We start from the raw sequence: 22,966 nt of genomic DNA, 5'->3' as shown, positions 1-22,966 counted from the left end.
ACACCAGGAGACTCAAATTCTGCCTTGTGCCAGATTTCACCATCACGTACGACCACCTACTCCTACGGACACGAGCATATATAAGGGAGACCACGACAAGAGCTCATCAGACGATTAGGGACATTTAAGACACTTAGAGGCAGGTCGTAAAACCACTCATTGTCATTTAAAACAATATTTCAGAGTAAGGTCGTAAAACCGCTCACCAACACCTTTATAGCATATAAACTGTATTTTTGTATCAAGTATTAATAAATTGTGAAAATAAAGACATTTATTATATTGTAAACATCAGTATTTCATCTCTACGTTGATGTATGAATCGACGTTCAGTCAGGACGTAACAATTAACTGATGAGCTATCTCATGTGCAGATACATTTGTGTGCGCGAGTCGTTGTTTGTTCTCTCCATTCAACTTCTTCAGCAGTCTCCAGGCTTTAATACTGTTTTGAGCGAGGTTCAGTTCTTCTATAGTATCTCTCCAGTCTTTTCTTCTGTGCTCTGAAATTTCAGCGATTAGGAATTCACCTATCTCTATTGTTTCATCGTCGTAAAATATATTTGTTGTGACGCGGCCACACAATCAATTTCTGATTTACATAAAAACGCGGGTGCTGCCATCGCCGGATGTCGTGGCATTGACCCTCGTGTCGTGTTATTTAATTGTTTTGATACGCGATGACGACAAGCTACAATAAAGCGACGTGCATATGCGACACGGAGCATTCGATCGTAATTTGAAAAACGAGTACACCATTCATCGGAGAGGTCATTAACACGAGGCCGCACATGACACGGGACGCATTTCGGGTAAGTCCGGACAAGGTTGAGGCGGACAAAATTGGTCCCAAACCGATGGGTCTTCATAAGCTACCGGCGGACCTTGCCAATCTAATTCAAGCTGTGATAATACCGATGGCATCACACCACGTGATGCACAATCGGCGGGATTATTGTGCGAAACGACATGTTGCCAATGACAGTCCGGGAGTAAGGTCCGAATTTGATGCACGCGATTCGAGACGTAAACTTTAAATGATGTGTGAGTGACAGTCAACCAAGCGAGTACTATTTCGAATGCGACCACGCCCGAACGCCAATAATATTAAATTGCACTGCTAACGTACGGCGAATTCGATTTAGCCAACGAGCTAATAATAATGCTGCGTTCAATTCGAGCCGCGGGACTGTTAACGGTTTCAAAGGAGCTAATTTCGATTTTGTGCCGATAAGAAACACCGACGTGTTGGAAGGGCCAACGGTCATTCGTATATAAAATATCACCACGTATACAACACCTTGAGCGACGGGTTGAATATTATATAAACATAAGATGAAACATTAAAATATATATTTAAGATGCATATTATAATAAATCGTGTAAAATTTAATAATTATTTCAAATAAAGCAACTTACGTAGTTCTATAATCGACAGAGAATATCCGATAATAATTAATAAGTGTATAATATATTTTATAATTATAAAATATTCATCAAATATTATGATTAAAGTGGAAATCAAGTGATTTATTTGAAATAGCAATTTTAGTTATAACATATTCAAACTTATAATGTCTACTATCAGGCCGTGCGTAGAATTATAAATTACAAACACAAAGTTTAAGGTTAATATTTAATTATAATAGATTATAACCAACAGCTTTTTTTTTTTAATCTCGGATAATTGAATGCATATAATTAAAAAATTAAATTAAACTTCTTATCTAAATTATGTTGAATATTATATAAACAGAAGATTAAACATTAAATAAATTTATAATGCATATTGTAAATCATGTAAAATTTAATAATTATTTAAAATTTAATCAGCTTACGATGCACTATAATAGACAGAGAATACCAGATAATAATTAATAAGTGTAGAATATATTTTATAATTATAAAATAATCATCAAATGTTATGATTAAAGTGGGAAATCAAGTGATTTATCTGAAATGTTTGCAATGAATTTACAAGTTTTTCGGTAAAATTTAAATTTCAAAACAAAATAATTAGTTTAGAAAAGTCATTTGGTGTTAATTTAAAATAGAGTTATTGGTTATAATATAGGTATTTATACTTATATACTTATACTTATATGTCTACTCTCATGCCATGCATAAAATTAAACATTATAAATACGTAGTTTAAGGTAAATATTTAATTATAATAGATTCTAAATAACAGTTTTTTTTCTTGAAACTCGGAAAATTGGATTTAGATATTCAAAAAATAAAATCACACTTTTTATGTAAATTATGCTGAATATTATATAAACTGAAGATTAAAATTTAAATATATTTAAGATGCATATATTATAAATCTTGTAAAATTAATAATTATTTAAAATCAAATCAACTTACGTTGTTCTATAATCGACAGAGAACATCCGATAATAATTAATAAGTGTATAATATATTTTATAATTATAAAATATTCATCAAACGTTATGATTAAAGTGGAAAATCGAGGGACTTATTTGAAATGTTTGCAATGAATTTTAAAGTTTATTCATAGAATATAAATTTCGAAACATAATAATTAGGGTAGAAAAATAATTTGAACTAAATTTGAAATTGAGTTCTTAGATATAACATATTCATAATTATATCTCTACTATCAGGCCATGCGTAGAATTAAAAAATTATAAATACGTAGTTTAAGGTTAATATTTAATTATAATAGATTATAACTAAAAGTTATTTAATTTGAAAAAAACTCTGAAAATTGATTGCAGATATTTTAAAAATAAAATCACACATCTTATCTAAATTAGGTTGAATATTAAATAAACAAAAGATTAAACTTTAAACATATTAAAGATGTGAACTATAAATCGTATAATATTAAATAATTATTTATAATTAAATCAACTTACCTTGTTCTATAATCGACAGAGAATATCCGATAATAAGTAATTAATATGTGTATAATATATTTTATAATTATTAAATATTCATCAATTAATGTTATGATTAAAGAGAACATCAAGTGATTTATTTGAAATAGAGATTTTAGTTAAAACATAATCATACTTATATGTCTACTATCAGGTCGTGCATAGAATTTAAAAATTATAAATACGTAGTTTTAGGTTTATATTTAATTATAATAGCTTATAAAAAACAGTGTTTTTTTTTAAGAAATCTCGGAAAATTGAAAGCAGATATTTTAAAAATAAAATCACACTTCTTATCTAAATTATGTTGAATATTATATAAACTTAATATTATATTTAAGTATCATTAAGATGCATATTATAAATCGTATCAAATTAAATAATGATTTAAAATTAAATCAACTTACGTCGTACTATAATAGACAGAGAATAACCAATAGTAATTAATAAGTGTATAATATATTTTATAATTATAAAATATTCATCAAATGTTATGATTAAAGTGGAAAGTCAAGTGATTTATTTGAATTTTTTGCAATGAATTTTCAAGTTTTTCAGTTGAATATAAATTTCGAAACATAATAATTAGGGTAGAAAAATCATTTGAACTTTGAAATAGAATTCTTAGTTATAACATATTCATCCTTAAATGTCTTTTATCAGGCCGTGCATAGAATTATGTATTACAAACACGTAGTTTAAAGAAAATATTTAATTTTAATATATGATAACTGACGGCTTTTTTTTTTAGAATCTCAGAAAATTAATTGCAGATAATTAAAAAGATAATCACACTACTTCTTTAAATTATGTGTAATATAATATAATTATAAGACTAAATTTAAACAAATTTAAGATGCATACTATAAATCGTGTAAAATTAATTAATTATATAAAATTAAATTAACTTACGTAGTACTATAATAGACAGAGAATACCCGATAATAATTAATAAGTGTATAAAATATTTTATAATTATAAAATGTTCAACAAATGTTACGATTAAAGTGGACAATCAAGTGAATTATTTGAAATATTTGAAATGAACCTTTTAGTTTATCGGTAGAATATAAATTTCGAAAACTAATAATTAGGGTATAAAAATCATTTGAACTAAATTTGAAATAGAGTTCATAGATAAAAAATATTCATACTTATATGTCTACTATCAGGCCATGTATATAATTCGAAAAATATAACGATGTAGTTTAAGGTTTATTTTTAATTATAATAGTTTATAACTAATTGCTTTTTTTTTTTATAATCTCGGAAAATTGAATGCCTATAATAGAATAATAAAATTAAACTTCTTATCTAAATTATGATGAATATTATATAAACTGAAGATTAAAATTTAAATATATTTAAGATGCATATATTATAAATCTTGTAAAATTAATAATTATTTAAAATCAAATCAACTTACGTTGTTCTATAATCGACAGAGAACATCCGATAATAATTAATAAGTGTATAATATATTTTATAATTATAAAATATTCATCAAACGTTATGATTAAAGTGGAAAATCGAGGGACTTATTTGATATGTTTGCAATGAATTTTAAAGTTTATTCGTAGAATATAAATTTCGAAACATAATAATTAGGGTAGAAAAATAATTTGAACTAAATTTGAAATAGAGTTTTTAGTTATAACATATTCAGACTTATATGTCTACTATCAGGCCATTCATAGAATTAAACATTACAAACACTTAGTTTGAGTTTAATATTTAATTATAATAGATTATAACTAACAGTGTTTTTAAAAAAAAAAAACTCAGAAAATTGAAAGCCGATATTAAAATAAAAAAATCACTCTACTTATTTGAATCATGTTGAATAGAATATTTACATAAGATTAAACATTATACATATTTAAGATGCATATTGTAAATCGTGTAAAATTTAATAATTATTACAAATAAAGCAACTTACGTAGTTCTATAATCGACAGAGAATATCCGATAATAATTAATAAGTGTATAATATATTTTATAATTATAAAATATTCATCAAATGTTCTGATTAAAGTGGAAAGTCAAGTGATTTATTTGAAATTTTTGCAATGAATTTTCAAGTTTTTCAGTTGAATATAAATTTCGAAACATAATAATTAGGGTAGAAATATCATTTGAACTTTGAAATAGAATTCTTAGTTATAACATATTCATCCTTATATGTCTTTTATCAGGCCGTGCATAGAATTATGTATTACAAACACGTAGTTTAAAGAAAATATTTAATTTTAATAACTGACGGCTTTTTTTTTAGAATCTAAGAAAATTAATAATTAAAAAGAAAATCACACTGCTTCTTTAAATTATGTGTAATATAATATAAATATAAGACAAAACTTTAAACAAATTTAAGATGCATACTATAAATCGTGTAAAATTAATTAATTATATAAAATTAAAATAACTTACCTAGTGCTATAATAGACAGAGAATACCCGATGATATAATTAATAAGTGTATAAAGTATTATATCATTATAAAATATTCATCAAATCTTAAGATTAAACTGGAAAATCTAGTTATTTATTTGAAATTTTGGCATTGAAATTTCAATGCCAACTGAATGCAGATATTTAAAAAAAGAAGACTCTACTTATTTAAATCATGTTGAATATAATATAAGTAGTATAGATGTACCATTCCTGGCGCACTTTTATTTTATCAGTAAAAGATCACAAAGAAAACAATGTGCAAAAAGATCAGACAATTGAAATGCAATAATTATTAAAATATTTTTCGCAAAACTTATGATAACTATAATTAATAATTAAAAATTGAATTGCAATAATTATTAAAATTTTTTTATTTTTTTTACAAAACTTATGATATTAATAATTAAAAGTTGAATTGCAATAATTATTAAAATATATTTTATTTTTTTTACAAAACTTATGATATTAATAATTAAAATTGAAATACAATAATTATTAAAAAGAAATTGAATACCTTAGTTAAAGGAATTGAAATGTATGATAAAACAATGGATACAACTATCAAAGATTTTAATAAATTAAAATACATAAATCAATCAATAAATCAAAATGAGTAGAATTATTTAAATTAAAAATCCCACATTCATTTTTCAGGTAATTCATTTATCATGAAACAACCTCTAAAATTTTTTATATTATTTCCAAATTTTATTATATCAAAATTACTTAACGGTTCGATATTTATATTTTTAACTTTACTCCAAAAAGTTGTATAACAACCTGGATAATTTTTAATGTTTTTTCTAAATGTTGATATATCGAAATTAATCATTTTTTCGATTTTTTTTTTTTATTTGTCTTCAATCCAGAACCTTTATTTTTTTCCATTTCTTTATTGTGTCGAATTATTTCCTCTTCTATTTTTTTCTTTTGTTTACTATCTTTATAGCTATCATACAATGCAATTAAAGCTGGAGTAGTTACTGCTGCAGCTTCTAGAAAAGGTAAAATTAATGGTAAAAATACACCTTTAATTTGCTTCGGTGTAATCTCCAACCTTACTCCAGAATTTTTTTTCTTGGCATTTTTTAATTTATCTATTTGATTTTGATCTAAATAATATTTATTTTCTCCTTTATATATTTTATCACTAGCAATATGAATTGTCGCATTAGAGTTTTTTTTATGAGCTTCAGCCAACTTTTTTTTATGGTTTTCAGTTAATTTAAAATGCAATTTATTATACAAAATATTAAATTTTATTCAAATATTTAATTCATTCCTAAATATCTTTTTGTTTTCATTACATTTGCAGTTGTCAAAGCAGCAATTTTTTCATTCAAAGAACTATCAGAAGCATAAAATCTTTCCATTGCTTTTTGTTGTAAATTTTTATCAGCGATATGTCTTGTTTTAGTATGTTTATGATCTTTATAAAAATAATCATGTTCTCTTGCATATTCGTCTAACTTGTTAATCGGGGGAATATTTTCATCTAAATTTGTAAATGGTCCTAGATAATTATATCCAGGCCAATGTATCGGAGGTAATTTTGAACAATTTAAAAAATCATTAAAAAACCCTGAACCTTTTATAATATCCTTTGGTAAATGTGAAATATACGACATTAAGTATTCTACACCTTTAACGGGAATATCAATTATCTTTTCTATTTTTTTTAATACAAAAATTAAGAATTTCAAGTTTTTCATCATGATAAGTGTTTTTTCCCGATCTTTCTGCAGATGATATAACATGTAGTCTGTCAATTAATTGTTTAATATTATATTCTAACTTATTTGTTGTTTCTTTTGGTAAATTTAACAAAGATTGTAGTAAATATTCAACACCTTTTTTGGGAGTATCAATCAGTGTTTCCATGTTTCGTTTAAACAAATGAACGATACCAAGTTTTTCATTATGAAAACCATAATTTCCCGCTATTTCTTCTGCTAATATAAAATATAGTCTGTCAATTATTTTTATTATATTATCGATATAAATAAATTCAATAGGATTATTTGTATATTTTATTAAACCTTCTCCTTTGGGAAAACTTTGTGATTCTTTCAGTGTTGGTGATTTATCTTTTTTTGATGTTTTTGGTTTACTTTCTTTAGTTTTTGTTGATGTTTGTTTAATTTTTTCCCAAATAGGTTAAATCATTTCATTATATTTAGCACTTCCACTTGATTTAGGTTTTCCTGTGTTAATATCATTATTTTGGTATATTGAATCTGTTTCAATTAATATTTTTTCATAATTTTCAAAATCTTCTTTTGTATAAAATTCTGATTTTGTAACATCTGTATGAGTTAATACCTGGGGTTAGTATATGTTTTTTTCCATTTAAAATTATATCATCAAAGTCAAATATTATAGGGTATTTTCCGATCATGAATTCATCAGTTTTACTTATATGATATATTCCAAATGGATTAACACCTTTAGCTTCATTTGGTAAAGTTGGTAAATATTTTTGCGCATTTTCACCTAATATTATTATATTTTTAGGCATAGGAGATTTATTTGTTGTTATTCGTGGAGAACTTTTAGGTGTTTTCATATTATCTTGATCTTCTGTTAGTCGTAATAATTCTGGATTACGAGGTTTATAAGGAGTAGGTATTATCATCTTTTGAATATCATTATCGGTTTTAATAGCAACCTCTTTAACATCATTAACAGATGATTCAACATTTGATAATGCTTTTAATATTGGTTCATAATGTTTTACTTTTTCTTCTGATGTATATTTATCGTTTAAAACTGTTTTTCTATAGTAAATTTTTTTTAAGATTAATTATTTTTTGTATATTTTTTGGTGTATATTCAACATGTCCCTGAATAGGGGACGCGTTATTGATGTCACCTTCATCTTCTTCTTCATCTTTCTTTATAAAATTTAAATTTTTTTCGGATTGTTCTAAATCTGATTTTTTAAAAGTTTTTTGTAAATTTTGTCTAAGATGAATTAATTGTTTCATTTTTTCTGTTTCGTTTTCTAAGTTATTTCAGACCTTGGAATTGTTTTGGTCTTCAAATGTTATATTTTTTTTAATTTTTATTTTTTAATTCATTTTGAATTTGTTTGATATCCATTTATTACATAAAAAATAATTTTCATCGTTCATCAATACTTAAAATATCATTACCTTTATTGTCAAAGATAAAATTTTTTATTATGTCTATTGTTATGAAACCATATGTTTTTATTTTATTTTTTTTATCATATGTTTTACAATAAGTTCTAAAAATGTGTTTAAATTTGTCTAATGGTATAATTTTGCTAATAAAATCGGACCATATTTTTTCAATATAATAATTTGACTGATTAAAAACAATTATAACAGTTAAATTATTTCTTATTGTTTTTATATCTACTGAAGTATAGCTTTGTGTTAAATAAATAACACTAATATTCTTTGATCTCGATCTTATAAAATATTCCATTATCAACTTTTGATCTTCTAAAAGAAAATCATCAATAACCACTACACTATTAGGTTCACAGTCATCAACAGATATTATATCACCATCAGAAAAATGAATGTTTATAGAAGATATTCCATCAAATATTTTTTTTAATTTTTTATAAACTGGCTGATCAATATTTTTTGTAAAAATATATAGATTTTTATATGGAATCCAATAACTTATAATCATATTATACAACAAAGTTGTTTTACCACAGCCAGATGCTCCTACCACTAAAACTCGTGAAGGTATTTCAAATAAAGATTTTTCTTTACTATCATCTTCAATATATTTTTTTACCATTAATTTATCCATTTATATAAAAAAAAATATATATATATTTGCTATTATAAATAATAATGTATAATATTTTTAAAAAATACGATCAATATATTGAAAGATCTCAATTTAAAACTTTTTTACCTGTGAATAATTCACAACTTAATACACCTAATAAAACTACAATTTTTAGAATAGATAATATGGATGATTTTCTGAGCATTAAAGATGCAAAATTTTATATTTTTGGTAGATATTTGCAAAAAGATGGAAAAGATTATCCTAAAGAATCAAAAATACAACTAATTGATAATTTTCCTGCATTTTTATTTACTAGAATTGAAGTTAAAAAACATGGTAAAGTCTTGGATGAAATCGAAAATCCAGGATTTGCTAGTACAATTAAAGGTGTGTTAGATTTTTCTGTGGATCCAAACGGACCAATTATAAACTCAGGATTTTCAAGCAAATATAAAGGTGGAGGTCGTTTTAATGTTATGGGTAAATTATCACAATTCGGATTAGGATGGTTTAAAGACCAAATATATCCTGTTTTCCAAGGTGATATGGAAATAATTTTTACGAGAAATACAGATGCATTGCAATATAACACCGTTTATATTTTTTAAAAAACATTGTGTATAAAAAATTGGTTTGTTTGATCCTGTTATTGTATATTCAATATCAGGACCTAGTTTCCATGAATCAGGCCATACCCTATTTATAGGGATTAAATATCCCATATATTCAAAACCTAAACAATTTGATAAATATTCATCAAAACTTAGACCGATTGAGGCTGTAATATTTAAAAAATCATCAATTAATTCAAGACTTATTTTAGGACAATCATAACAATTCATTAAATTTTCAATTTCATTTATTGTGTATATTCCTATTGGAATTTCAATCTTCGGTATTTCACCATTTCTACCTAATCTAATTGTACATTCTTGATCTATATTTATATATTTTTCTTCAGAAGTAGGACAATACATTAAAGTATTAACAACTAATGAAAAATCAAATTCTGTGTTTTCAAATCCTAAATTTTTTTTAAATTTTTCATCTAATTTATAATAACAAGGAGATTCAATTTGAATTTTTTTATTATTATAAGATAAGTTATTAACTGTATAAGTATAAGGTGAATAATTACGTATAATAATATTTACGTATAATAATAATAATATATAATATAATATCAACGTTTGTGTAGCTAGACTGATTATTTTTTTTTCACATCCGTTATTGCAGTGTTATCTAATATATAGGGTGACAATAATACTTATTGTATACAGTTATAGGATATTATCATTTGTCGAATACCAATTATATTATTTAAATAGAGTGTTTTATACTATTACACATATTTGAGTAATGTGGCTCAATGGGTAAGGCGTTAGGCTTTGAATGCATTCATAGTAGGTTCGATACTGGCTGGGGGGAATTTAGTCGTGATAATTACAATGCTACAACATGTGGCTTGTTCAACTATATGCTAAGTATAGTTGGATTGAAGACGCAGTGGGTTGTAATATCATTACTAATGTTCTCCTCACTGGTCCCTGGAGTCTACAAATAACGACTTCTCATTGTGTTGTGCTACAATGATGGTGAAAGTAGTCCCTGCTGTACAGACGTTTGAAAAAAAAAAAAAAATAATAATAATAATAATAAAAAAGTGTTAGATTCGGATGTCTGTACAGCAGGGACTACTTTTGTAAATTTTTTGCATTTTTTTTTTTCAATTGAAAATATTTGTTATTATTATTATTATTAAATATTTTAAAGTCTGATAATTCATTTAATAATTGATATTATCAAGTCGGAACATCACAGATATTATTTATATACTTATCTACACTACATACTAAAAGTTTACCCCTCACTTCATATTTTTGATTTAAGTATAACTCCGGTAATATTTATGTTAGAAAGTTCATTTTTGCTTTAAACATTTTTAATTTTAATTCTCTTTAAGCCCCCCTCGTAGTCTGATAGTCTAAAATTATTTCCAAAGATTTTTGGAAAAATCAAAAAAAAAAATTTTTGCAATATAAAATGAGCGATGAATTATTACAAACTATACATTGTCTTAAATGTAAAAAAAGAACAAAAAATTTAAATCCTATTAAAATGCAAACAGTTAATGGTCGATGGAGAATTTCAACAAAATGTTTGGATTGTAAAACAAATAAAAGTAAATTTACAACATCATCTGAAATTGAACAACCCGTCACCAATAAATCTATAAATCAAAATATTTCAAATAATACAGACAAATTTTTATTAGCTAATGAACTTCATAAACCAGTCAGATTAAGATTTCCTAAAAGAAGGATTATCACTAAAGGTATTGATGATCTATGGGCTGCTGATTTAGTTATAATGAGAAATTATTCAAATGAAAATAAAGGTTATTGTTATATAATTACTGTTATAGATACTTTTTCAAAATTTGTATGGGCATTACCACTCAAAAATAAAGATGGTATTAGTGTTTCAAAAACATTTGAAGAAATAATAAAACAAGCTAAATCACAAAAACATCAACCACCAAAATTACTACATGTTGATAAAGGCTTGGAGTTTGTAAATAAACATTTTAAACAAACTTTGGAAAAATATAATATTCATATGTATCATACTCAAAACGAAGAAAAATCTGCAATTATTGAGCGATTTAATAGAACATTAAACAAAAAAATGAGAATAAAATTTGAAATGCAAAAATCTAAAAAATGGTTTAACATTTTACAATCTTTAATAGATGAATATAATTTTGATGATATACATAGATCTATTGGTATGAAACCTTGTGAAGTAAATAAATCTAACGAAGACCTTGTTCTACGCAAATTATTTTATACAAAAAACAAACCTAAATTAAAAATAAAATTTAGCGTGGGTGATAGAGTCAGAATAAAAGCTTATAAAAAAACATTTGCTAATAAATACAGTAATAATTGGACAACAGAAATGTTTATAGTTAATGAAATTTTAAACACAAATCCTATAACCTATAAAATTATAGATTTAAACAATGAAGCGGTTGAAGGGAGTTTTTATAACGAAGAGATGCAAAAAACAATATTTTAATTGTTATTTAATTTTTCTATATTTAACGCGTGTCCCATTCGGGCACACGTTATTATTGTCTCCAGATATTATGAATTGTTATTTTTAATCGAAATTATTCTATTATAACAATAATAAAATGAATATATTAAATATTACTGAACCCTTAGTTAAAGAAATTGATAATAATAATAAAATGAATAACAAAAAAACATATCCCCCCAAAATTTGTGATAAATGTAACTTAGCAGTTGATAGCAAAAATTGGGCTGCTCATTTGATTACTATTCGTCATCAATCAAATGATATAGATCAAACAATTGTACCTTTTAGATATAATAAAACTTACAAGGGATTACCAATTAATCAAGAAAAACAAAACAAATATAATTATTTGAAATTAATGAAAAATGATATAAAAAAATATATGAAAAAATTTTCAAAAAAAGATAATTTATATGTTGAATTTTGTGCTTTTGAATATCATGATAATACTGAAATAATTAAATATAATCTACATAAAATTCCAATTTATGGAAATATTTTCATTATTGACCAAGAAGATGATAATACTAGAAATCCTTATATTTCTAAACTATTACATTCACCAAGTTGGTTAGAACTTTGTAGAATAGCCAATGATATGATAATTACAATAGGTAGTTATAGACATCGTTTTCTAGAAGATGTTAAGGTTGTTCAAGATTTAGGAAATCTTAAAATGTGTAAATTTTTTATGGGATCTTAATATTAAAATAATATTAAATTAAATAAATCGACTATATGTTTCACATTGTTTTTAAATGACATGAGTTAAAGGAAATGATATCTATAATACAATATAGTCATTGGTTTGAATTAAAAAGAACTAAATTATTATTTAATGAATTAAATCTCCGACCTCGGAATTCCGAGGAAGGGGATTTAATCTGTTTTTAAAAGTATATTTTTAATAGAATAATTTCTATTAAAAATTTGAATGTAAAAAAAAAATAATATCCTCTATAATAAATAATGGAAACTTTAAATAAAATTGATTCCTTAGTTAAAGGAAATATTAATATTAATAAAATGGATAACAAAAAAACATATCCTAACAAAACTTGTGATAAATGTAACTTAACAGTTACTTACAAAAATTGGTCTAGACATTTGAAATCTATTCGTCATCAAACAAATGATGTAGATCAAACAATTAAACCTAAATTTAATAAAATGTACAATAAAATTCCATCAAAACCAATAAGAACAAAAAAAGAAAGAATACCAAAACCACAACAACAAATAAGATTAAAAAAAGAAAGAATACCAAAACCACATAAGGTTTTTAATTTTAGTGTAAAAATGTTTGAAAAGAAAGATAATCGACCTATTCTAAAAATTGAAGAAACTGCATTTAAAAGTAGATTACAAACTTATGTTATTGAAAATAACATGGGTATTAAAGATCCACAAGTGTTTTTAAATCGTTTAGATAACCCAGTAATAGGACGCATTAAACATGAATTAAAAAAGAAAGATTTAAAAGTAAATATTATGATGTTAGCTATATATAAGAAAGGTAAATCTGAAGAAGATATGATATATAAAGAATGTAATTTTAAAACACAAAATGAAATTTTAACAAAAAATTCTAACTTAAATGAGTTTTATACAAATGTAAAAATTAAAATTGTAAATGAAAAAGAAGATTTTGTAATGAAAGAATCTCAATGGAGACTTGATCAAATTTTAAGTTTGGGAATAAATATAAATAAATATGTTCCTTTTAAAGGTTCTTCATATTATATTCCATTACCTGAAGATATTCAAAATAAACACGCTGTTATAAATGTTCAAAATGAAGATGATAAATGTTTTCATTGGTCAATACTCTCTACTTTACATAGTAAAGATGTTAAAAAAGATGCACAAAGAGTTACAAAATATAAAAATGGGAAAATGAATTTGATGAAGAATTAAAAGGTATTAATTTTCCAGTAAAAACCACAGACGTTCCAAAATTTGTTAAAAAAACAGAGGATATTTCTATTAATATTTACTATCTAGAAGAACAAGGACAATATACACATATAATTTTACCACTAGAAATAACTAAAATTGAAAAAACTAATCATATAGATTTGTTGTATTTAAGAGAGGATAATGAGAATAAAGGTCATTATTGTTGGATTAAGGATTTATGGAAATTAGTAGGAAGTCAAATGACAAAAGATGGTCATAAAAGATTTTTATGTAAAATGTGTTTAAATAGTTTTGATACAGAAAATAAGTTAAATGAACATAAACATTATTGTGGTTGTTTGGATGTTTGGTATAAGTGGACTGTATAAAAGGTTCGCTATAGGTTTTTTAACGAAATCAAATAACAACCGGTACTTAAGTTTGCCGTGATATGAATCGACGGACTACTATTAACAAAATCAGTTACGTAAATGGTATGGGGGCACAGAAAAATAGTGCTGGCCAGCAAGTGGAAATTCTAATAAATAACTAACACTAAAATTATTACTAACAATAATAAGATAAAACAAAACATAGGAAAATATAAATATGTATAAATAATAAAATTGTATATAAAACCGTGATGGCGACTGCTGGGTTTGGACGCTGAACAGGCTTGTTGAACAAGACGGTGAAGTGTTCCACGGGGTGATGGTGTCGGTAACGCACTACACAAAATTCTGGTACTCGGTGCCACGGTCAAAAAATGGATCTACTATTCGGTCGGTATTCGGTACATTCGGTATTCGATCGCGGTAGTATTTTTATCGCGGACTTGGTCGCGTCCGTTGTTCGCGGCACACAAACTACGCGGTACAGAAAAGTTGCGAGAGAGAGTATGTGTCACGGCGACTATCGGAACTCGGAAGCCCTATCAAACCGTGATTACAGTGTGTGACGACGTCGTCGTCTAAACATACTGCCCCCGTTGAAGGTACCTAGTTACCTTCAAAAGTTAATGGCAAGCGACACAGTTTCACCGCTGGACGTTTTACAATTTTTCCCTCTGCGGTCCGGACGTTGGCGACTCGAACTATTTTGTCCTCTCCTGGAAAGACTTCTACCACTCGAGCCGTTTTCCATGTGAGGGGTGGAGTTGGTTCCTTAATAATTACAAGGTCCCCTAGAGCCAGGTTGGTTTCAATTTTGTTCCATTTGGATTTGGTTTGAATTGTATGCAAGTATTCCTGCTGCCAACGTTCCCAAAAATGTTGTTGCAGTTGTTGGACTAGTTTCCAGCGTTGGTGAAGTCCCAGCTTTGGTAAGGTTTTAATTGTATCTGGCGTCGGTATGGTAACGATTGGTTCTAACGTTAAAAAATGTCCAGCGGTTAGTGGTTGTAGGTCGTTAGGATCTGATGACATGGAACCTAATGGACGTGAGTTTAATATTGCCTCAATTCGGTGAAAGATGGTGTTCAACTCTTCGTAGGTCAGAATTTGTTCTTTGATCGTGCGATGTAAGAGGGTCTTAGCGGATCTTACTGCTGCCTCCCATAGACCACCCATATGTGGAGCAGCGGGTGGATTCAAATGCCATCTTATCTGGTGGGTCGCAAGACCTCTCTCTACTTCGTCGGACTTAATCAATTTCTGTATTACCTCCAAGTAGTTTTTCGCACCCACAAAATTAGTGCCGCAGTCACTATATATAGCTTCACAGCGACCACGTCGACTAATGAATCTATTAAGGGCTGATAGAAACAGGCACGTGGTTAGATCGCTTACAAGTTCGAGATGAACTGCTCGAGTTGCCATACAGACAAATATACACAGGTAACCTTTTGTGGCTTGAATTCGTCGTAACAAAGCGGCCTTTACCCAAAAAGGGCCTGCAAAGTCAACTCCTACCTGTGCAAACGCTTTGATACTTGCAACACGAGCTCGAGGCAACGCTCCCATCATAGGGTTCATGGGTTTTGGCTTCGCCTGAAAACAAGGGATGCACTGGTGTAGTCGTTTACGTATGACGCTACGAGCCGATAAGATCCAATAATCCTGGTGTAGAATATTCTGCGTCGTTTGTGGTCCGGGATGACAATGAAGACTATGTACATTGTCGATCAATAAAATGGTTAATTGCGATTGTTTTGGGAGTAGTATCGGGTGTTTTGCATCATAAGGCAAGTCAGAGTTCTTCAAACGTCCTCCAACGCGGATGAGATCATTGTCGAGATCCAAGTATGCACCAAGCATGCGAAGTTTGGGTGTACACGGTCGGTTTTGCCTAAGACAGTTCCAGTCTTCAGCGAAGTGTATATGCTGGACCCATCGTATTAACGCCTGTAACGCATCTCTCGTTTCTTGCGCGCTTGGGCGATTGGTTTGGTATTGCACCCTGGGCGGCCTACCCAATCGTTGACGTAGTCGCAACCAATAAGCTGCCAAACGGAGAACCTTAGAAAGTTCGGATGACGCGTAAAGAATCACACAATTTTCGTCTAATTGTGTAGGTGTAGCAGTTGCTAGTAAGGTAATCAACTTTTCTTCAGAATGATTTTCGACACGATCTGTATCTGACATATTTGCCTGTTGTGGCCAAGTGTCCAATGGTTGTCGAAGAAATGTCGGACCATTCCACCACAGAGGATGGTCAACAATTTCGCTGGGTGTAAGACCACGTGATGCGCAATCTACGGGGTTCTGTGCCGATGGAACGTACCTCCATATCTTTTGTGAAGTAAGTCCTTGGATTTTCGCAACCCGATTACCAACAAAAGTTTTAAGATTAGCTGATGGTGTATTGATCCAGGCAAGAGTCACCATAGAGTCGGTCCAAGCATAGTACTGGTTAATCGGTAATGACTTCAGGTTAGAACGGAGATAATCGATCGTACGTGCTAATAGTAGTGCCCCACAAAGTTCAAGTCGAGGAATCGACAGTTTCTTCTCCGGAGACACTTTAGATTTTCCCATTAATAAGTGAACTTGGATCTGACCGTTAGATGTGCGTGCTAGAAGGTAAGCAGCGGCGGCGTAGGCACTCTCCGAACTATCGCAAAATCCATGGAGTTCGTAGTTAGCATCCTCGACGGTAATCCGCCGGGCTACACATACTGAAGCAATAAAAGGCAACTCATCGTGATATCTTGTCCAAGCATCCTTGGCCACTACTGGCAGATCCTCATCCCAACCAATTCTTAGTGCCCATAAATACTTCATTAACCGTTTTAGGTTGGTTATTACCGGCGTCAAAAGACCTATCGGGTCATAGATGCGAGCAATCTCGGACAAAATCGCTCGTTTACTATACCTCACCGGGTTAGGTTGATACTGGTAAGCTATCGTGTCATTTTTGGGTTCCCACTTTAACCCAAGTACTTTTGTATAGTCTGATGTTGGCTCATCAAAGGTCACTGCCTCGGTTTGTCGGTGTTCGGGTGGTACAGATTCAAGCAGAGCAATGGAATTGCTAGACCATTTTCGTAGCTCAAAGCCTCCTCGCTTGAACACGTTAATTAAATCTTGCTGCAGTTGAAGAGCCGATTCTTCACATTTCGTTCCAGTTGCTACATCATCCACGTAAAGATCGGTATGTATTACTTTTTGAACTTCTGGATGGGTTGCGGCTTCATCCGCAGCCAATTGGTGGAGGGTTCGAATGGCCAAAAAGGGCGAGGAACGCTGTCCAAACGTTACGGTTGTCATTTCAAACACTTGCACTGGATCTGTAGGCTGAAAACGATATAGAAGTCGCTGATATGCATGGTGTTCGCCAGTGATAGCGATTTGGCGAAACATTTGCCTTATATCTGCAGTGAAAACTATGGAATGTAATCGGAATCGTACTAAAATCCCCGATAAGTCTTGCTGAAGTTTGGGTCCAGGAAATAGACAATCGTTTAAAGATTTTCCATTGGAAGTAACTGCAGACGCATCATACACCACCCGTACTTTGGTAGTTAAACTCTCGGGCTTAAGTACTACATGGTGTGGAGTATAGTAGGAGTGTGAAGTCATAGTCTCAGTTGAGTCAACTGGTTTCATATGACCTGCATCGAGATAGTCTCGCATGGCTACATTATATTGCTGACGGAGTTCTTCAGACTTCTCTAGTCGGATTTCGAGTTTGTATAACCGCTGCGTGGCCATCGCTCGGGACTCTCCTAGATGTGGTGGGTTTTGTATGAATGGAAGATGCACCACGTATCGACCATCTGGTTTTCTTGTAGTTGTGGCGGTGTATAACTCCTCGCATTTTATGTTTTCGGGGGTCTGATGCTGGATTTTTGGTAGTTCCTCCAGGTCCCAAAAACGACGTAGTGTTGAATCAATCTCCTCCAATGCAGTTACGAATGTGTTGGCTGTCTCCATGGTTGTAGCTCCAGTGTTTCCCATAAGTGTCCATCCAAACACAGTTTCAAGCCCAACCGGCTCCGTCCCTGTACCTTCTCTACGACCACTTCGAGTAACATAGGGAACGACATCAGCGCCGAGTAAAATGTCTACTGGCATTGGCTCGTCGTACCTGGGATCTGCCAACTCAAGTCCCTTTAGATGTTGCCATTCGGCCTTCCATACGCGTCTTGATGGTAATAACCCTGTTATCCGAGGAACTACATAAGCATTGATGTTTATTTCAGGAGTACTGCTTCTTAAGGGGCGCAGGTTTAAGTTGACGTGAGACTTAATAGATGCTACCTGCACGTCAGACATTCCTCGAACCACTAAATTACATTTCTGTCGTGCTAAACCTAGTTTCCTTCCACAAACTTCCGTCATGTAACTACTTTCACTGGCACCGTCTAACAACGCTCGAAACTCTTGGTAATCACCATTAACATCTTGAACAAGAATAGCTACGGTCGACAAAAGCACACGGCAGCGGCCAGGTTTCTCATTAGCAGCTGAAAGCATAGTCGTGTTTGCGGTCACCGGTTGCTCTTCACTCTCCGTGGTTCTTAAATGTAACAACGAATGGTGGCGTCCACCACATTCTGAACACACCCTAGTATTACTACATTGAGCAATTCTATGTTCACTAAAACATAAGTAACAGCGGTTCAGCTCTTTTATGATTTGATGTCGGTCCTTAAGCGTCGATTACATTGAGCGAGTTTACAAGCTGATAGTTGGCTATTTAAGAAGCGGACTAGTCGGCTAGTGCGATTGTAATGATTACACGCAAAACGTGTACTACTCGCTCAGTAGCCAACTAGCTAGCGAGTAAAAACCACGTGTACTACCCCGAGGCGGTTTGCCGTTGTGAATATTAGGTACCTACGTTTTAATTAAACTAATATTACGATTTTTAATCGACATTTCTGCTTGTAACTACTGTTAAAATGAAGTGGAACACAAGTAATATTATACAATTTCTTAATGTGTACCAACAGTACCATTTGTTATGGAATATAAAAGATAAAGACTATTGCAACACAAAATTAAAAAATGAAATTTTCCAACGTTTTTATAATGAACTTAATGAAAATCAGTTAATTGGAGAAATGGATGTAAAGCAATTGAAGGCTAGAATCAAATCCATTAAAGATGTGTACAGACAAGAACTACACAAAATTGAAAAAAGCAAGAAAAGTGGAAGTGGTACCGAAGAAGTTTATTCACCAAAGCTTGCTTGGTTTAACGAAGCAAATTATTTGTCAGAGGTTTTGAGTACAAGAAATAGCAAATCAAATTTGGTGAGTAAAAATTTTTATTTTTAATGAATATTTAGGTATTTATAAATTAATAATAATTAACAGATCATTTTATATTTATTATTTAAATTGTTATTCCAACTTTCTCCCACTGCCACGGCAGAGGATTTTCTTCTATGAAGTGGGTAGCATATGCTCGTCTGACATCCTCAGCAGCACGTTTGTAATTATTGCTGCCTAAATTATTAATAGGTTGCAAAATGTTTGCATTTTCCCTCCATAGTCCAGGTGTTATATTTCCAGTATTTAAATCCTCTCTATCTACTGCTTGTGAAGGTAAGTAATTTCCTGGAGCAGTCTTTCGTAACCAATTATGAAGACTGCAAGCTGCCCAAATTACTTTATCAGTAGTTTCGGGTTTTAAATCTATTGGTCTTGAAAATATTCTGAATCTCCATGCAAGTATGCCAAAAGCATTCTCAACAACTCTTCTGGCACGTGAAAGACGATAATTAAATACCTTTTCCATATCACTTAGCCCAGTTTTACTATAAGGTTTCAAAAGATTTGTTCTTAAAGGGAATGCATCATCTCCAATAATAACAGCATGGTCAGGTATTCCAAGAGTATTACTTTCCATTGCAATATTTAAAGTACTATCTCTAAATATTGCGCTGTCACTTGCGCGTCCATTGCCACCTACGTCAATATAAGTAAAGCAATAATCGGCATCAACCATGGCAAATAATATGATGCTATAGGTTTTTTTGTAATTAAAGTAGGTTGAACCGGAACAAGGAGGTCTTTTGATAATTACGTGTTTCCCATCAATGGCCCCGACACATCTAGGGAAATTCCAACGTTGGGAAAATTTATTTTCGATTTCTTTCCATTCATCAACTACTTTAGGTACCTGCAAATAATAAGATTAATAAATTAAATCAGTTAACATATTATTAATAAATAATAAATATTATAAAAATAAATATATATGTGTAATATATTATGTTATTTATTAACTCATCGTTGCGAAATTTATTTAATAAATCTACTTTATTTGTGCATTATCATTTTTGTACTATTTCTAGGAGCTATCGCAAAACAGTGAAGAAATAGAGCCAGATGAGGACGGTCAAAACTGCTCGGAATATGATGTGTCTAACAACGAAAGCAGCTGCCCAAAAGAACTCCACAAAGAGAAGCAATCAACAGAAATGAGACCACCAGCAGCATCAGTGAAAAGGGTCAAAAAACGAGTAGTATCCGACGAAAACTCAAATTCTGAAATATCAGTCGCGATTCAGCAATTGGACAAAATTGCACAGTCTGCAGCAGAGGAGAAGCCATATGACCAGTTCGGAAAGTTTGTGGCGGCCGAGCTTCGTCAGTTGCCGCAGCGACAAGCAATTTTACTACAACAGGAAATTCAGAATTCTATCATTCGTTCTAAGCTAACATCTTTGGAGCCTACAGTTAATTTAAATTCCCGAGAAGCAAGTCATGTTCCATTTTCACCAGTCCCATTTTCACCATCTTCTGACTATTCATTGTCTACCTCCTCAAATGACGATGATGTTTTAAAACAGGTTATGTTTCAAACATTTGGACCAAGTTCGCTGTAATACTAAATATTTACATATAAATATTGTAACTATATTTTTATTAAATACATTTCTTTAAAAAAACGTACTGTTTTAGTTCGCAAATTAATTGAAAATCATGTTTTATATATTATTTTCAATGGTAAAGGGGGGCTTAACCTATTTATAGTGGTTTATGTATTTTTTTTAGAATGTAATTTAATATATTTTGCATACCTATACCTGTAACTACCTACAACTGTTTAAAAAAATTCTTAAAAAAAATATTTGAGTAGTATTTAAAATCAATTTGAAAAAGTATATAGAATACTACTAAAAAAAATTTGTGGTATTCGAATATTACTTAAATACTTGTAATATAATATTTGAGACAAATTTTAAATACTAATGTATTAGTTATACAAATATTATTTTTTTTATTTCAGTCTTGTGTCAATTTATCTTACATTACAAGAAATATAGAAATTATTTTAAAATGGCATTTTTAAATTAATTTTTACATACCTCAATGAATGGTCGAAGGACGAAAGAAATCGCCGATAGCACTTCAGGCAAAAATATCGATATAGTCGATTCGGGAACTCGAAAAAGGTATTGCAGAGACTTAAAAGAATCGCCAGTTGCTAGATAACGTAGTGTTACTTCAAGTTTTGTGATTACTGGGATTGCCATTCTCATAACTGTATCTTCTTTTTTGAGCATTCCATCTACCATCTTCAGTAAATCTTCAAAATGGGTACAGTCTAATCTCAAAATATTGCGATAAGCTGAAGCGTCTTCGTCCTTCAACTCTTTCAGTAAACTGCTCGATGCACCATACATCTCGCGTCTGCCTATCCATTGTTTCACCCATATATTTCTTTGCCTTTTCCGCTTTTCTTTTTTTTTTAACTCCTTTTTGATAGCATTAGCTAAAATAATGACACCCGCACGTACAATTTCCGTCGACATTTTGTCGACACTGAAACCATAAACGCCAGCGAGTAGCGAATAAAGTAGACCAGCTTTCAACTTTACTCGCGGATAGTTAACAATCTGCTAGTTGGCTAGTGAACATGATTACACTAGGCGAGTTTACTAGCAGATAGTGAATTTGCCAACTATCAGCTTGTAAACTCGCTCAATGTAATCGACGCTTTAGGTGTTTTTTCTTTAAAGACTGGGCACGCAATCAGCAAGTGTCCAGGTCTCGACTGGCACACCTGGCACGAATAGTTACTTCCTTTTTCGGACTTTACTTTTCGCATTGTCGTAGTCGGTTTTTGATTTGATTGAACTGTATGCAACGCAGTAGTCTTGGTTTGGGATGTGGTTTTTGACTTTTCCCGCCCTCCTTCAGATTGACTTCCTGCTAATGCTGCATTACAGAACTTAGTTAGGAAAGTTAAAAATTCGGTAACGCTTGGATCCTCATTGGTGTCTACAAGCAGTTCCCACTGTGCTCGTAGTTGTCCATCCAACTTTTGTTGAAACAGATGTAGTAATATCGGATCCCATAGATCCGTAGCATAATTTAAATTTTTTAATGCACCGGTTGACTCTGATATATGGTTTAACATTTGTCTAATAGAC

At 30.1% G+C, this 22,966-nt stretch overlaps 2 protein-coding genes across 2 annotated transcripts; one reads left to right on the top strand and one right to left on the bottom strand.

Annotated features, from left to right (window-relative positions):
• Positions 1-333: 333 nt before the first annotated feature.
• LOC107172602 (uncharacterized) lies at positions 334-19,053 on the bottom strand. Its single transcript, XM_089221315.1, has 2 exons — positions 15,144-19,053; positions 334-503 (listed from the first exon to the last, which is right to left on the bottom strand). The coding sequence occupies exons 1-2, from the start codon at positions 19,051-19,053 to the stop codon at positions 334-336; spliced, it is 4,080 nt and encodes a 1,359-aa protein (XP_089077441.1).
• A 186-nt stretch (positions 19,054-19,239) lies between these two features.
• On the top strand, positions 19,240-22,054 carry LOC149057912 (uncharacterized). Its single transcript, XM_089220321.1, has 2 exons — positions 19,240-19,835; positions 20,882-22,054. The coding sequence occupies exons 1-2, from the start codon at positions 19,482-19,484 to the stop codon at positions 21,413-21,415; spliced, it is 888 nt and encodes a 295-aa protein (XP_089076447.1). The 5' UTR covers positions 19,240-19,481; the 3' UTR covers positions 21,416-22,054.
• Positions 22,055-22,966: the final 912 nt, after the last annotated feature.

This window comes from Diuraphis noxia, unplaced genomic scaffold (genome assembly GCF_037042655.1).
Source record: "Diuraphis noxia isolate RWA-SAM2 unplaced genomic scaffold, SU_Dnox_SAM2 contig0002, whole genome shotgun sequence".
In the NCBI taxonomy this organism is placed as follows: Eukaryota; Metazoa; Arthropoda; class Insecta; order Hemiptera; family Aphididae; genus Diuraphis; species Diuraphis noxia.
Note: the sequence above shows the minus strand (reverse complement) of the source record. Positions and strands in the feature narration are given on the sequence as shown.